Source organism: Pelodiscus sinensis, chromosome 2 (assembly GCF_049634645.1).
Source record: "Pelodiscus sinensis isolate JC-2024 chromosome 2, ASM4963464v1, whole genome shotgun sequence".
Classification (NCBI taxonomy): Eukaryota; Metazoa; Chordata; order Testudines; family Trionychidae; genus Pelodiscus; species Pelodiscus sinensis.
The window spans coordinates 151480879-151498387 of NC_134712.1; the positions used below are offsets into that span (position 1 = coordinate 151480879).

General features: G+C 42.1%; 1 protein-coding gene across 1 annotated transcript in view; it reads right to left on the reverse strand.

Moving 5' to 3' along the window:
• The window catches only part of INO80C (INO80 complex subunit C), a 56355-nt gene that overhangs the window by 14332 nt on the left and 24514 nt on the right, over positions 1–17509 (reverse strand). Inside the window, exon 2 of the mRNA XM_075921641.1 lies at positions 3760–3870. Within this exon, the coding sequence (XP_075777756.1) occupies positions 3760–3870 (111 nt within the window). The remainder of the gene's footprint in view (positions 1–3759; positions 3871–17509) is intronic.

Below are 17509 nucleotides of genomic sequence, written 5' to 3' on the forward strand. Positions count from 1 at the left end.
ATGCAGATATGGGTTCAGAATAAGCTCCTCGAATTTCCCTCTGATTAATTTTTGTGCCAAGTGTAAGGCAATTTTCAGTGCAATTATATAATTATGTAACAGTGGTACTAGACTCTGAACGTACCTCGGCTTTCTTGCCTGTGGATATCAGCAATTTCCATTCAGACATGGTGAGGATCATCTGAGACATGGAGGGCCATCATGCATCTGCACTATCCAAACTGTGCACTCAGGCTATATCAGGCATGTCCAAAGTCCGGCCCGCGGGCCAATTGCGGCCCGTGTTCCGGTTTAATACGGCCTCACAGGTAATTTGGCAATATCTATCTTTTATGGCCCCCAACGAATCCATATGTATTGAGATGAATACATTGTAAAATCTCAGTTAATGTCAGTTGGTCTAAATCAGTTATAAATATATTTGGACACAACATGTATACTTGGTGTTATGTTCCTGTTCATATTTTTTGAACTTAAAAGTTGACAGACAACCTTTATTACCAATAATATGTAATGTACTTTACAATGTTCCTGACATATATTTCAGCTTCCTGGATTTTTTTTTTCCATCTGGCCTTCAGATATGAAAGGCAGAGTGATTTAACACCTGTTTAGATTTGTTATCCATGTGACGAAACGAAAAGTATGCCGTTTGCAATAAACTTTGCATAAAATAGTTAATTTGTGTTTAATTTTAATGGTTCAAAGAATGTCAGGCAAAATGGTCGGCCCTCACGCATGTTCACTTCATAAAATCTGGCCCTCTTTGAAAAAAGTTTGGACACCCCTGGGCTATATAAAGAGGCTCTGGAATAAACTGGGCTAGTGCTTAGGGAGAGAGTTCAGACGAGCAAACGATGTAGTGGTCTAAATGCAGAGCCTGAGACCCTGGAAACCCTCTGTTTAGCACACTACACAAAATCGGATTATTCAGATTTTAGCCTCTGCGATGGTTGCACCTTATTCATGCAGAACTAAATCATAGAGATCAAATCTTTCTTTCTGAGAAATGGCTTAGGACCTGCACTCTGAGGGTATGTTTACACTACCCCGCTAATTCGAACTAGCGGGGTAATGTATGCATACCGCACTTGCTAATGAAGCCCGGGATTTGAATTTCCCGGGCTTCATTAGCATAAGCGGGGAGCCGCCATTTTTAAATCCCCGCTGCTTCGAACCCCGTGTAGCGCAGCTACACGGGGCTCGAACTAGGTAGTTCGGACTAGGGTCCTATTCCGAACTACCATTACTCCTCGTGAAATGAGGTGTACCGGTAGTTCGGAGTAGGCACCCTAGTCCGAACTACCTAGTTCGAGCCCCGTGTAGCCACGCTACACGGGGTTCGAAGCAGCGGGGATTTAAAAATGGCGGCTCCCCGCTTATGCTAATGAAGCCCGGGAAATTCAAATCCCGGGCTTCATTAGCAAGTGCGGTATGCATACATTACCCTCCTAGTTCGAACTAGGAGGGTAGTGTAGACATACCCTAAGAAAGTTAATGGTTCAAAGAGTGTTTTGTGCAATCTGCCAACAGGATCCTATCCCCAACAGGTAGCAAGATAGCAGATATTAAAACACAACAAAACAATACCACACCACAATCACATTCACATTATTATGTTGCTACCCGCTATCCACAATTTATTTGACATTTAAACACCCTGTACTTCAAAAATTGCTAGAGCTTCCAACACTTGAAAGCTAGATTGCAAAGACTTTGAGAGCAGTAAGTATTTGTTTCCAGTTCTACTAATTGAGAGATTATGCTGGAAATGAAATTACTAAGGGGAAGCAAAATGGCAATCATTGAGGATATGATTGATTTTTAATTCCATTATTTTGCAACCTGACTGGGTTTAAGCATAAATGCCTCGTGCACTTGAATAGATTGGAGTTCCAGATTTACAATGGTTCATTTTTAGCCTTGATGGCTTGTGAGATACCACACCATAAAACCATTACAGGTACACTGATCTAGCAGCAGTGCTTTTCTGGCTTTGGTTCAAGACTTAATATAAGAAGTCTTGCCTCTGAACTAGCGTCATTTTCACGTTCTGTAATTTAATGCACACTTTGGCCATATTCTGGCACGGATTTTGAAGCTGAATTTCTTTAAAAATGAATCATATGATATGGACCCTTGATTTGGCTCCTAATCTTACTTTCTTAACTGGAATAACTTAAGAAACAATTAATGGTTCTGTAGCACCTTGGAGACTAATAAAAATGTAGATGGTATCATGAGCTTTCGTGGGCACAACCCACTTCTTCAGAAGAAAGGAACAAGGGGTCCAGAGGTACAAATACATAGGAGACAAAAAAGGGGATGATCAATTAGAGTGTCTGTGCTAAATGAGGCTAATAGAGTGGGCTGTAAGTGCCTGGTACTTAGCTTTTGATGTCATTAGGTGATTAGGGTGTTGAATGTAGCAGCCTATCCAGTTCAGGTCTTTGTTCAAACCTTCATTAAAGGTGTCAAATTTGTAAATGAAAGCAACTTTCGCAGCTTCTATCTCAAGCTGTTTTTTAAATTGCTTTGTAATAGTATCGTCAACTTTAGATCCATTAATGCAGGCGGTATTCATTTTTGATGGGGGGCCACTCCAAGATTTTGGAAATTGGTCAAGGGCCGTACTCTTCCATTAATGGAGGAGGTGTGGGGTCTGGGATGGAAGTGGGGTGCAGAAGGGAGCTTGGGGTAAAGACTGGGGTGCAGGAGGAGGTATGGAGTCTGGGAGGGAGTTTAGGTGAAGGGGGCAACTGTGACCTGGGGCCCTGGACTGAGGTGCAGAAGGGGTACAGGAGTTTGGGATGTGACCCAGGGCAGGAGGGAGTTGTGGCTTGGGGCACTGAACAGGGTGCAGGGGTTTGGGTTGTGACCTATGACAGAGGATTGAGGTGCAGGGTCTGGGAGGGGGTATGGGTTCAGGAGGAGGCACAGAGTTTGGATTATGTGAGGAAAGGGGCCAGGAGTAGAGGTTTGGAGGGAGTGAGGAGTTGGGGTGCCAGAGGTAGACTGTGGTCAGGAGACATATCTGAGTGACTCCTGGCCAGCAATCCAGCAGAATTCTCAGGCAGCTTCCCTGCCTTCTCCACCCCCACATAGGCTGCAGAGGCCATGTGCATTCGGGACCAAGAGTCTGAGGAGAGGGGGGACTGGTGCTTTGTGTGCTTCCTGTTTTTCAAATAGGCAGTTCCTAGTGGCCAGAAATCAGCCAATGGGATTGTGCTGGGGTCAGGAGCAGCACAGGAGGCACCACTCCCCACTCCCTGGGCTCACAGCTCAGAAAGAGAAATGACTGTGGCAGCTGCTTTTTTAAGTGGTGGTGGGGAGGGGGGAAGAGGGAGAGAAGCAGGGCAAGCAAGGGAGTCTGCTCGAGTTTCCTCTCTGCATCCGTGTGCCAGAGTTTCCTCTCTGTATCTCTCTGCATCAGTGTCTTGGTGAGCTGGATCCGACCCCCGGGCCATATTTGCCCAGGCCTGCTTTAATGAGTACCTGGGCAGGTTAAAATTTACCCCAACAGGTTTCTTTGTGTTACCATTTTGAATATCTGATTTGTATCCATTAATCCTTTGTCATAGAGACTGTCCAGTTTGGCCAGTATACATGGCAGAGGGACATTTCAGGACAATTTGTTTTTTCAGTTACTAACACAGCTATCCCTTTGGGACTTCTTAACTGGAATATTAGCAATGCAGTAATATAGTATCTTAGATATTTTCAATTTTAAATGAAATAACTAATTGTTGAAATACTTACAATGAAGCTTGGATCCTTAAATGGCAATGGTTTGATGGCAGCTTCTATTGGCCCAGTACCCGGATCTACAGTCATAAATTTATTTTCATTCATGGTCTCTGCACCTACACTCTGCAAAACAAACACACTTTCATTGTTTATTTGTTAACAGGAATATATTTTTAAAAAAGTAAACCATTTTCTTTGTGAACATTATCATTTTAATTCATTTCTTGTGGCGTAAAGCTTTTTTAAACTTTGAAAATGTTACCTGCCATTAGAAGGTATAGCATAAATGAGGTCAGTGTCAGGCAAACAGTAACCATTCTATCCTCTGCCTAAGTCTTCTGAATAGAAATCCCATAGGTTTTGTTTTAATGTCTCTGAAAACCAATTTATAAACTGGAAGCGAGCGTGTAAATGGACAAAAGCATATAACATTTGTTTCAAAATGTTCAGTATTAATAAAATGTCAATATCAACACAGGAATGTACTTCAACATTTACAGTGGGCTTATTCAAGAGGTTCTTCATCAACTTTCCCTTTATTCCTGACTTCAGTGGAAATCATATCTTAGTAAGGATTGAGAAAAAAAACTATGGGTTTGTGTTTTGGGGGATGGAGAGGAATGGGTACATTCTTTGGGTTTTTTAAGTCATGACTGTAAGAAAGCGAAAGGAAATGTGTGTCTAGGCTAGCAAATTTTTGTGATAATTTTACAAGGCTGATGCATAGTTTTCAAGTATAGTAAATGATAAATACACAAAAATTCCTAAGTGAAATTTTGGCTATAGCAATGGGAATTTTGCTACCAGCTTTAATGGCTTAAGAATTTCAGTCCCTAATTCTTCTTTCTTGAAGACCAAAAGGATTTAGGTAAAAAGCTAATAGAACTTGTAGAATAGGCTGACAGGTATTTCCATATCCTGTGCTCAGACTATAAAAACTCTCTTTCCATAGAAGATAGACATTGCAAGACATTCCATGTTAATACAGGCTCTTTTAGGTGGTATGTAAGGCTCATTAGTATTAGTGAATTACACAAAGACAGCTAGAAGATGAGAATATGCACCTAAAGCCATTATCCAGCAAACTCTTAAGCATGTGATTGCACAGGGCTTGTTTGCATGCACAGATAACCACTTCCACAAGCAGTTACAAACCTAGGACCCAACTCTGCAAGTTGAACACCTATATCACTCAGTAAAAGTGATGGACTTTTTTCTTCCCTTGCTTATTATGTGTTATCTGTATTACTGGAAACTTGCAAACATGGTAGTCCATTCTGTAGAATAATCTGCTAATCTACTTGTGGAAGAATAATCCCTTTGCTCCACCGAGGACACCATATCATTTGCCCCAGATCTTTTTTTTTTTTTTTTTGCCTTGTGTTTTTCCACCATCAACTTGCCCTTTCACTGCCCATAAACATGCACTCCCTGCTGAACTTCTTAAAATGTGCCCTGTAAATCAACCACTATTCTTTTCACAAGATTTCTGACTACTGTTTGCTAAATTCCAATCAGGGGCCCATACTTTTTAGTTGGTTACTCAGTCTATCCATGATGTTGACAGAATTCTTCTATAACAATGTAAATCAAAGGACTGTAATATCTTTATTACTGATAGTTTGAACGTCTATATGCACAGACCAAATGTAAGTTTTTAAGAATTAGGAATTTAAGTCTTTAAACTAATCAGTCAAACAGATTAATGAAAGAAAAATCTACGTATGTTGAGTAAAAATACATTCAACAAATAACACTGAAATTAAATACTGTCAAATATTTTAATGAAATTAAAAAGTGAACAGTTATAAGTACATCTTATTTTTCAAAATTACATCAGATCTCATTTGACAAACCCATACAACTGGAATATGATTGTTACAATGTCAATCCTACTTTCATTAAAGTTTATGGCTTTAACCCAGTTCTGTCCCCACTAAGGTTGGTGAAGTAGAACCACTAATAGACTAACATTAGCTCAGACTTGTCGCTGTCCACCCGTGTCCTGACATTTCAGGTTCCAAATCTAAATGTAAATGTTTTTCTCTTCTTATTGTTGCTCCCACAAATTGAAAGGTGTTCCCTCCACACCACCATCCTGGCCAAGGTTACCAGGCAGGTTAGGTTGAGACAGACTATTTTTAGGGCACCTTTTCTAGTCCTCAACTCATTTGGGATGATCAGAGTGGATCCTAAATAGGACTGCTCAATCACAGCTACAGCAGCGGGGCACACTTCTGAGCACCGAATGGCTTTTGTTGCCCGAGAGCCGAGGAGGTTCAATGTTGATGGTCCATGCTTTGAATGAGACCCAGTTAGCTGATGAGGGCCAGATTAAAGAAATCAGTGGTGGCTATGTCTTCGTTTGGAGACATAAATGCGAAGATGAGCACTGTGCATGCATGGTGTCAGCTTTGCTATTAAAAATAGTCTTATGCTTAGCCTCAGTGAACACTGGTGTCAGCAAATGTATAATGACATTATGTCTTAAGCTGGCCAACAATCAGTTCGCAACAGTAGTCAGCACTTGTGCTCCCACCCTACAAACTGACAACGATACTAAGGAATGTTTCAACGCAGTAGCATCATCAGAGGTGTCCCTAGAGAGGACAAGTTTGTACTTCTCAGGAACTTCAGTGCCAGAATTGGTACTGACTACCACCTGTGGAATGGTGTCACTGGGAGAGAATGTATAGGAAAAATGAACTCCAATGATCTCCTCCTTCTCACGCTCTATGCTGACCATGATCTTGTTATAATGAACACCTTGTTCCAGCAGAAGAATTGTTTCAAGTCTTCCTAGTGACACCCACAATTGGGACCTGCTTGCTTATGTCATTGTCTAGTCTCGGGATTGTACTGATGTCCGCATCACTCACGCTATGATCAATGCTGATGGCTGCTGGACCGACCACTGACTAATATGATCAGAGAGTCCAACGTAAGGAGTCCCGGGTCTGAATTGGTGCCGCTGGTGATAGAGATCTCACGTGCAGCCACTGCCAGAGTGTGTTCCTTGCCAGAATTAGCCTAATTTCTCATCTTCGCACTCATCAGTTATAGGTGCCTCAGGGGAAATTTTACTCAATTCGAGAGATCCCAGAGAGAACATTAGCTCAAAAGAGAGGAATTAATCCAGAAACGAAAAAGAAAAGCACAAGCTTTTGTGTGTATTTGTGGAACAGTAACAAGAATGAGTCTGCCCTAAATTGGTAATGCTAGTTAGTTGGTAGGTCTCAACGCCATTCTTACCTTGACCAAAAACAATGTCATATTCTAACAAACATTTATACCTAGAGCATATAACGTTAGAAGCTAGTATTTCAGGTTAAAGATCCTAGCAATTGCTCCAAAGTTATTCTTGAGAAAGCTGAGAATGAAGATATAAAATGATTTTTGTTTAATAAATTATTAATATTCTGCAATAGTATTTCTTCTGTCTTTTTGTGAGATAGTATTGTCTAACTCATAGTCTTTAACTTGCAATTTTGTTTTTGATGGTGAATTATAGTTAGAGCTGTATAAATAATTGATCTTTTGGTTTGCTAATATATCTGAAAAATTTCAAAACATTTGTTTTTGGTCAAGTGAAACACTTTAAATTTGGAGAATTTACCTACATTTCAAAATAAAAGGAAATAGTAATTTTGAATAAAATAATCTAAATGTTTCTTTCTAGAAATATTAAAACAAATAATGTCTTTTTTTTTTTTTTTTACTTATGTTGGGTATGTTGTCCTTTTTTTTTAACATGAACAATTCAGTTGAACTGACAAATTATTGAAACATTTAGATATCAGCAAATTTGCATTTTTCACCAAAAAGTTTTGCCCCCCAAAATTCATCCAGCTCTAATTATAATTCATTCAACATTTTTTTTAAAAAAATTAGTTAATCAGCAGCATTCTTCAGAGGTCTCCTACAAACTACAAAACTTAACTTTTGATTAGGCATTTCAAATAATAATAAGCACTGGTCCAATATTTAAAATCAAGGCAATTAAACACATTCAGAGGACATCAGATGGAGGAAAGAGGGTATTATTACAAATACAAGCCTTCATTCTGCAACCAGATAAGATGCCCTTTGGATTCAGTGGGGGCATTCTGCATAGGGTTTTACCTGCCTGAGTTCAACTGGAGAATCAGAGAATTGTGCCCAGTCTAACAAACACATTTGGGTCTAGTAGTGGGTGATATGTATTTGCAACTGTGAAAATTGCATTCTACTTCCACAATGTTTGCAGGATCAAACCCTTATGAAATTACCGGGTCTTAGTATCAAATCAAATAATGCTAGAGACAGCATGACTGAAAGTGATGATCAATCTAAGGTCCTGGTAACCACAAGATAAAAAACGTGCTTCCAATACATGACAATCTCATACAATAAACATTCATTGCTGCTGCTATTAAAACTTACAGCAGTACTGGGATGGAATGGGATATTTAATGTCTTTCTGAAAGAATGTAAAAGAGTTTTATTGGAAAAACTGTTTCCAGCATACATTTCACTCTTAGAAAAACTGTCTACGATACTGTCTCCTGAGTTCTTCTAACTAGAAGGACTTTCAGCTCCTTTTTCAGTGTATCATACACACTTTTGAATTAAAATCCTCAGCATTAACTACAAAGTAGATATTTTCAACAGTTTTAAAATGTGCTTCAAAATGCCAGCGATTTAAATCACAAAAACTATAATTAAAATCACAAACATCATTTACTGTTTCAAACTATTTTAAGTTTCAAGAGGCAAAAAAACCCATTCAAATTGTTTAATATGATCCTGTTCTTTAAAAATTATCATTACCTATATATTATTTATTATCTATAAGCACCAGAAACTTGAAGGAAACCGAAGGTGGTTTTTCTGACTTGGGCCCAATTTCAGCAGAGCATTTAAGCACACATCTAAATCCAACCCTATTTGGTGGGACTTAATTATGATTTGAGTGCTTTGATAAACATGTATGGACTGCTGCCTAATGAAGAAGATTAATAACTACTCCTCTTGGAGAAGAGAGAGGTAAGTGTCTGGAGGAAGTGGGCCAACAAATGAGCCACAGGAGCAGCCAAGTCTGAGGAGCAGATCTGAGTTGAGCTTTCTTACCTTAATGTTGGTTTCTTTAATAAAGCCAAACCCCAGGAATGAGTCTAGTTTGGACTTTAGATAACATCTGGATTGTACTGGTACAGCAGGCTGGGAAAGCTGCCTACTCGCACATTAGTTTCAGTCTTAGGTTTTGATAGATTTATTCATTTTCTACATATTTTGTTCCAGATTCCCTGCCTCTGATGTATCATATTTCACATCTCATCTTCAAAGACTTCTTCATCCATCTGGTTTAATTTTGGGAGAGGACAGAAGAAACTTGTAGAACATGGAAGCAGAGCTCTTTGTTTTGGCTGTTTTGAGGTGGAATTAGCAATGTGACTTTGTGGGGGAACTGAGTTCCAAGTCTTAGTTTTTTGTAAAACTGCTTGTCTGCAATTTTAAGTATTTCTTTAGTGACACTACATAATTCTCTTTTAAAAAGTGAATGAAAAATCCATATTGGAATAACTGATTTATACTGATTATTAATTTCTCAAGTCATTTGGACTACATTTAGTTTATTATATTTTTAAATTTGGTTTCAACACTATATTAGTGAAAAAATATTTCAAGGATTTTTACAGCAACACCTACACATACACACAATACTGGCATCCAGTTGCTGACCACAAGATGATAGGGCTTGGAAAGAATGTATACACTATTGTAGGTAATTTATCTAATGTTATGCCTTCTAGTGGATGTTACTATCAATACCTCAAAAACTGCAATTCCAAATGAGAGCACTTGAGGATAAAAATTCCAAATCAAATCAAAGTTTTGCTTGTGAAACTCTATTAAGTGCTTAATATTAAGATCTATAAGAGTATGTCTACACAACCACCGTAATTCGAACTAGGGTGGCAGTGTAGACATACCCTCTGGAAGAGAAAGATAGGAAGTGTTTTTGAAGGAAAAACAATACTATACACCAGGAGTGGGGAATCTTTTTTGGGTTGGGGGCCACTGACCCACAGAAAAATCAGTCGGGGGTCGCACACAAGTCAGAAGCAAAAAATAATCTCCAAAAACCCCAACCCTCACTGGCCCCACTGAAAAGAAGACATGCTCCACATTCCTCTTGTACATCAGAGTCTATGGGGGCCTAGCCTAGTAGATTTTGTGTGCTCCAGCCCCACGGTGGGGCAGCTAAAAGGACTGGAGCACCAGTGTGGTCTCCCCAATGCTAGCCGGGGGCCCTGAGCTTCAGGGCCTGATTGAGGCAAGCTGGGAGCCGAATCTGGCTCCCGGGCCTGCAGTTCTCCAGACTTGTGATATACATTACTTTTAGCCATTTTTTCCCATAGTTACGTTGAGTACTTAGCTGTATATACAATATTTTTGTAATAGTTCTTACTGTGTAATACTTTCAGCATTAGGGTTTTGCCTTATGTAGACAACCAGTGGCTCTCGGGCTGAGTTGAAAAGTAAAGGGGCTTTGTGTCTGGGATCAGCCTGCAAGTCAATGGCAATATTGCCATTGACTTTAGTAAGCACACGATGAGGCCTGCTGTGGGAAGACTTGTCTCTGATCTCTGTATAATGAAGGGTTGATAATCTGTCTTTCGTTATTGGTTTATGCAGTACAGCTGTAACTGAGTCAGCGCTGGGATATTAGAGAAACAAGGTATATGAGGTAATATCTTTTATTGCACCAAATTCTATGGATGATAGAGACAAGCCATTTTGTAGCTTGAAAGCTTGTCTCTCACCAACAGAAGCAGGTCCAATAAAAGATATTACCTTTTCCATCTTCTCTCTCTGTTTATTACAATAGTCTTTAGATAGTTGACACCCAATACTTCTTTCAATCAGGAAATTCTACACCGGAATTCTGAAGTGCACTGACTTCCTTGTTTTCAACAATTCTTAACTCTGATATTGTCCATTTCCTGTGAACCATTTCATTATCTATACTAGCATCTTTGGGGTATAGGTAACCATGAAAAAAATCCAGGCTCCCTCCTGTCCATCTGCACTGCTGCCTCTGTGGGAGGCAGTGGGGAGGAGGGAGAGCGGGGTGGCACTAGTTCCCCCTCCCCCTTTGCTGCCTCTGATACAGAGGCAGCAAAGAGGGTGCATGTAGTCATTCGATCCGATAAGCCTAGGCTTATCAGTGAATCATGTAAACGACTACACCTTAGTATCCCTATACTCAACCTGTCACATTCTTTATAGGACTGCGTGATATCCTGTGCATCTTGATAATGATGATGAAGCACCTGGTCATGGAATAACATGGTAATTAAAAACTGAGGGATAGGTTAAATCTGTATTTTAATTGATATTAAGGTAACTGAAAAATGCATACTGAAATACACCACAGCTAGTTAGCAAAACTACCCTATTCCAAGAGACCGTCCTGGTTATGATGACACTCTTGAAACTCACTGAGATGAAAGATGGCCACTCATGTGGCCCACTCACAAGCCTAGGCTGCCCGCTGCTGAGCTAGAGGGTTCCTGACAGCTGCAGTTTCCAGCATGCCCTGAGGGAGAGAGGGCTCCATGCAGGAAATTGTGCAAGCCTGGGACCGAGCATCAAATTTTCTCTCTGGATTCCTGTGCTCTGGGAGTAGAAGGGTTGCAGATATCTGGGCTGAGGGCCCCCACGGATGGGCTCTAGGGAGGAGAGATTTGGGTGTATTGGCTGGGGGTGGGGGAGAACTGTGGGTATCTAGTTGGCTTGGGGTAGAGCAGTGGTCTCTAACCTTTTTACAACCAAGATCACTTTTTAAATGTCGGAACAAGCCAAGATCTACCACCCCATCCTTCCCTCAAGACCCCACCCCTTCCTTGAAGCCCTGCCCTCTCTATTCTCCTCCTCTCCATCACTTGCTATCCCCAATCTTTATACACTCTACACAGCCACTTTTTTTTTCGATTCTTCTATAGGAAGAGGTTTTTCCAACATTTGGTCTGTCTAGAGTGGACCAAATGTCAGAAAAACACCTTCTTTTGGAAGCCCCCTTATTCCTCGTAGAACGAGGAATACAGGTGTTACCGAAAGAGCATGTTTGCTCTTCCACTAAAAAAAGCGGAAGAACAAACGCGTCCCTGGATACGGAGGAGTTTTAATGGGATATCTCTGGAATCCTGGAAAAACTCCTGCAGTCTAGCCGTACTCTTACTGGGTTAAGACAGGATGTATGGGCTCTGGGGTAGGAATGAGGGATTGGGTGTGGGAAGGGGTGAGAGGTGTAAACTCTGGGAGGATATTTGGATGCAGGAGGAGGTGGAGAAGGGGATGCTGGCTTGGGGAGGGGGCTCCAGGCTGGGGAGTGTTGGGGTCAGATGGAGAGTTGGGGTTCAAGCCACAGGCTTGTGGATGTGAGGGTGCAGGAATTTGGGTTGGGGTATGTGAAGTGCTCAGGGCAGGGGGGTCCAGTGTATGATAGGCTCAGATCTAGTGTCTGGGGGGGAGGGAGTGCAGGAGTGTTATGATGCTGTGGCCAGATGGGGGCTTGGCCCCAGTTGGGAGCTTGCTGGCCAGGCTTCATTGTTAAATAAAATACTGTGTCAAACACAAAAAGTTTTTGCATTGCTTTATTTATGAGAATGGCAGAGAACCTGTTTTGAGTCAGGAGTCACTGACCCACAGAAAAGTGAGTTGGGGGCCACACAAGTGAGATGCAAAAAAATAACTCCTCCAAAAACCACCCAAGCCTCATAAATGTGGCCCCAACTGTGCTGGTGGGAGCAGGGGACATGGTACTGGGGAAGGGTGCTAGTGGGTGCTAGGGCAGGAGACGGGGTATTAGGGTGCCAGTGGGAGACACAGGACAGGGTGCCAGTGGAGGCAGAGAACAGGGTGTTGCTGGGGGCAGGGGACAGGGAGTCCCCCGCACCTGCCTCCTCCCAGGACTCCTCACCCCTCCCTCCCGCAGAGCAGGGAAGCCCCGGCGTGCGCCTCCTCTGGGGACTCCCCCCCACTCTCTGCAAGTTCCCGGCACACAACGACCTGGGGGAGGGGAGCAGCCAGCGCTCTTCTGGAAACCCCGGAAGTGGCGCACAGCTGCAGGACTTCCGTCCACCGCACAGGAAACCGGCACTATCTACATTGTCACTGGGGGTAGGTAGTGGGGCTTCTTGGGGGTGGAGGGAAACGGGGGTGGGGTCCCGAATGCCTCGCAATCAACTGGTCGAGCCCTCGCGATAGACCAGTTGATTGTAATTGACAGGTTGGTGACCACGGGGGTAGAGTGAGGGTGCGGAGAAACAGAAAGTGGGTTGTTATAGGGGTTTCTTTACCTCTACTCTTGGGGCAATTTTTGCCTGTGTCTGTATTGTTACAGACATGCTGGCTGACTATTATTTTGAAACTACCAAAGAACTGAAACTGGCATGGTTATGTATTGTAAATTTGACAAATAAAATTTGAAGAATCTTGATTAATTCTAACATATTTGCAGAATTTTTTCATTTTTTTGGTGCAGAATGTTTGCAAGAGTACATACTTTTCCACGCTGCAACCAGCCAGTAGTATGGGCAATATGCTCATGCGTACAAAATAAATTGAGGGTAAATCCAATTAAGTCCACATCACTGCTGCCACCTCAGCGTACAGAAGAGGAGAATCATAGCTCACACTGCGTAATTCTGCTCCCATTGGCGCCAAAGGCAAAAATTTAATTGGGAGTAGAATTGTGCCCAAAAAACTCTCAATGAAAAATAATACTCTCGATTAACTACAACCTATTTTCTTCAAATACAGCCGGTGCAGAAGTTAGCAAGGAAAGATGATGGAGTATTAACAATGAGACAAATCAGACTGGTTTTCTCATTGTTTTTAAAGTGACCTATAACTAGGATGTTAATCAGTGATACTTACAGGTTCCAGATAACCAGTAGGGGCTGAAGCAACTTCCCGCCCACCCCAAGCAGGGGGCAGCTCCAGCCCCCTGGTGCCTGCCGGAGCGACTCCTGTCCATAGTGGGGTCCGGTCATGCACCTTTCCTCCACCGCAGGTTACATGTTGGCTCCCTGGGACCTGGCTGCAGAGCATGCAGCGAAGCCTCCCTGAGAGCGGAGCTGGCAGCAGCAGCTCTCCGGGAGGCTTCGCTGCGGAATCTGAAATATAAAGCTTATTTAAGCTTTATACTGCAGAGCCTGCAGCGCGTGTAACTGATATGATTTTTAGCGATTACGCAGTTACATTTTTAGCCACATTTTTACATCCCTGCCTATAACTGAAAAGTCATTTGTTTATAGAAAGTCTGGAGGAAATTGGCCAATCTCCTTTGCTTTCAGAGAAACATGGCAATATTCAACCAAAACATTTCCAAGCCAAAGTTACCTGGAGACTAAAATAGGCTTTATATTGGAAGCTGACTGTTACTTTAGTTATGGAGGGGTACCTGTCCCTCCCACTCACCTCTTTAACTATAGTATTCTAATAAAAGTCTATAGAAATAGCTTTTTTCTTCCATAAATGAAGCATCTATGTTTATACTTTTCATTGCTGATGCCTGAATATATTTTATAAAAGCCATGAAAAAGAATGGGGAAAAAAATCTATCCTTCCTTCTACCACCGAACAGCCAAATGAATCAGCTGAATATGAAGTGGTACTCTATGCAAATTAATTCAAAACAGGTGACTGGATCTTAGAAGTAATTTAGCTTGCTGTAAAAAGCATTTTCTTGTTTGGTCCATGGAAGAAAAAAATAGTTAAACTGCAGTCTAAATAAATAAAATGGGAAAAAAAAGGTTTCATACTGTAGTAGAGAAAATTATCTGTCCATATTTCCTCAAACTTTTAGACTCCTGTTTTGAAATGGCTTGAAATACCTCATATTCCATCTGCCTGAGAAAGGCTGACTAAAATTTTACTGATCCACTAAAAGATTGAACTGTCACAAAGTGATGGATAGCTTTTCTATGTTCTCTGTAGAGCATTTCAATACCATAGACTCCATGTGCTCTTGATTAAAGGGTGACAAACTCATTTAAAATGTCCCATCACTGACTGAGCTTCAAATCACTAACATTAAGCTACACTGGTGTTTGTGAGTGATAAAATACCTTACCAAAATGTATGAAATATGTGATACTTTATCAATTTGGTTTAAAATACTCTAAAGCAAACTCTATTATGCTGCACGAGAGTTTGAATTTTAAATTAAAAATACAGCTAAAGAGAGGGTAAGATTTTAATTATGTTTCTGGTCCTCACTCCTTCAAAATCTAAAGGGAAAAGAGCCAGCAATTCATGACACAAGAAATCCCTTTTCACTGGTACAGTCTACTTTAAAAAAGTAAGAAAACAAAACTGGAATTTATTTTGTTCTTTTTAAAATTATTAAACTTTCAAAAACAGAAACAGACTGACAAGCTTTAATAAAAGCTTTAGTTTCGTCTCAACATATTCAGATGTCAAATGTATTTTTTCATTTAAAAGTTTCAAAGCACTATGCTGAACAAAGTTCTTATATTACAGATATTTTTGAAAAAACACACCATTTTTTTCTAAGAGGGAAAAGACTCAATAAAATGTAATTGGGAAGCAACTGTGACTAGCTTCCCATAATCTCAAGCAAGCTTGATTCAATTTGCATTTGCCACAAACCCCCCTTCAGCATAAATGACTGCAAAAGATCTCTCACTTGTAGATTTAATTTGGTGGGTTGGGACTATTCTTGTTTATAACATTTGACAGTTTTCTTTATTAAGAAAATTGTCACTCAGAGGCAAATTCAGGAGCTGAATAGCATACCTAGAACCTTGTGACCTGTAGAATGAAAGAAGTACAGTACATATTACAGCCCACATTACCAAGAGTAAGACTAAACTCAGCAAATGGAGAATACAGGTAGTCCCCGGGTTACATGGATCCGACTTACATCGGATCCCTACTTACAAACGGGGTGAGGCAACCCTGCACTAGCTACTTCCCCCCAGCAGACCAGGGAGACGCGAAGCTAGCACCCCCCCCCCCCCTCCCCAGCAGACCAGGGAGATGGAGTGGCTTTTCTCAGCAGACACCTCAGCTTGAGAATAAAGGACTGAGGGAAGTGAGGTGTGGGAGAATAAAACTGAGCTCTGGAGAAATGTTTGGCTAGCGTTTCCCCTACAATATGTACCAGTTCCGACTTACATACAAATTCAACTTAAGAACAAACCTACAGTCCTTATCTTGTACGTAACCCGGGGACTGCCTGTAGTTAGGGTTTTTTAAAGAAAAAAATATGTTCTCCTGAACTGTTACATTTTAAAAATAAAAGCATAAGGAGTCGTATTAGTGATTAGTAAAGATTATTCAATTAATAAATTAGTACTGAATATTTTAAACACTTGTCTATATGTTTCTGTGACCAAAAAAACAACTTTCATTGTTCTTGTCTAATCAAGGACTTAGAGGATAAATTCCAGAATAAAATTGTTTCACTGTGGTTATACCAATAGAAGATAAGGAAAGAGAAAGAAGAAGAGTATTGATTATTAGGACTGGCTAGAAAACAAAAAATCAGTATCATGAAAATGTTTGAGGTTTTCACACGTTTAGTTCCAATGCAGAATGAAAATGAGTCCTGTCAAAATTTTCCATCAAGAGAGTGAACAACCCTACAATAGTCAATATCCTAGTAACTAGGGCACTTACCTGGGATGCTGGACTCCCTGCTCTAAATCAGGCAGAGAGCCCTAGTCACCCTAACGATGGACTATTCTTGGATGATGCTTATTTTCCCTCTCTTTCTCCAGACCCAAGAAATCTTCCCAACAAATGTTTGGTGAAAACTGGTATGTTTTCACAAATCACTTATTTCAACTAAATTGTCTCTCTCTATATAATTGTTTTCCCCCTGCAAGACAACAGAGTAATGTTATAATGTCACTGCATCGGCCCCCCACCCCCAGCCTCTACAGAATCAGGAGGGGATGTGGCAGCCATGGCTCAGAGTCCCCCGGGTCCCTTCTCGGGGGGCACACTGGGCTCCCCATTGGCCCCCAGCTCCCCTGCAGGAGGGCCAGGGGGTGGTGGCAGCAGCAGTCGCCTCCAGCCCCACTTCTACTTCCTGGTCCAGGGTCCACTAACCGCTGCCTGCCTGGCACTCCAGCCTTGTTCCCCCCTCAAGATTACAGCGCCAGTGCCAGCTTCCTGGGAGGGAGAAGTGGGAGGAGAAAGCCCCGAGGCTGCACGCCTGATCCAGCTTGCAGGGAAGCGCGTACGCTGCTGGGGGGGAGAAGAGCAATGCCACCATTGTCGCCCCCTGGCCCTCCTGCAGGAGAACAGAGGGCCAGCAGGGAGCCCAAGGTGCCCCCGAGGAGGGGCTGCGGGGGGAACCCTAAGCCATGCTGCTGCTTCCCCTTCTGACTCTGCACATGCTAGGGGGTGGGGCAGGCCAATGCAGTGACCACCTCGGAGCGGTACGCGGCATGAAAAAAGTGACCCCTCCCCCTCCGAGCCCATCTTGCTCAGACCCTGCAACTCCAGTGCCTCACTCACCTCCTCCCTGCCACACCCCCAGCCCACTCCTGCCGCCTCCCTGTTTGCCACACACCCTACCCCAGCCCACTCCTGCCCCCTCCCTCCGGCCAGACACCCTGTTCCCAGTCTGCTCCTGCCCCCTCTCCCCAGTCAGACATGCTGCCCCCAGCCTTCTCCTGCCCACTCCCCTTTGGCCACACACCCCATCCCCAGCCCACTCCTGCCCCTCCACCTTGCCAGA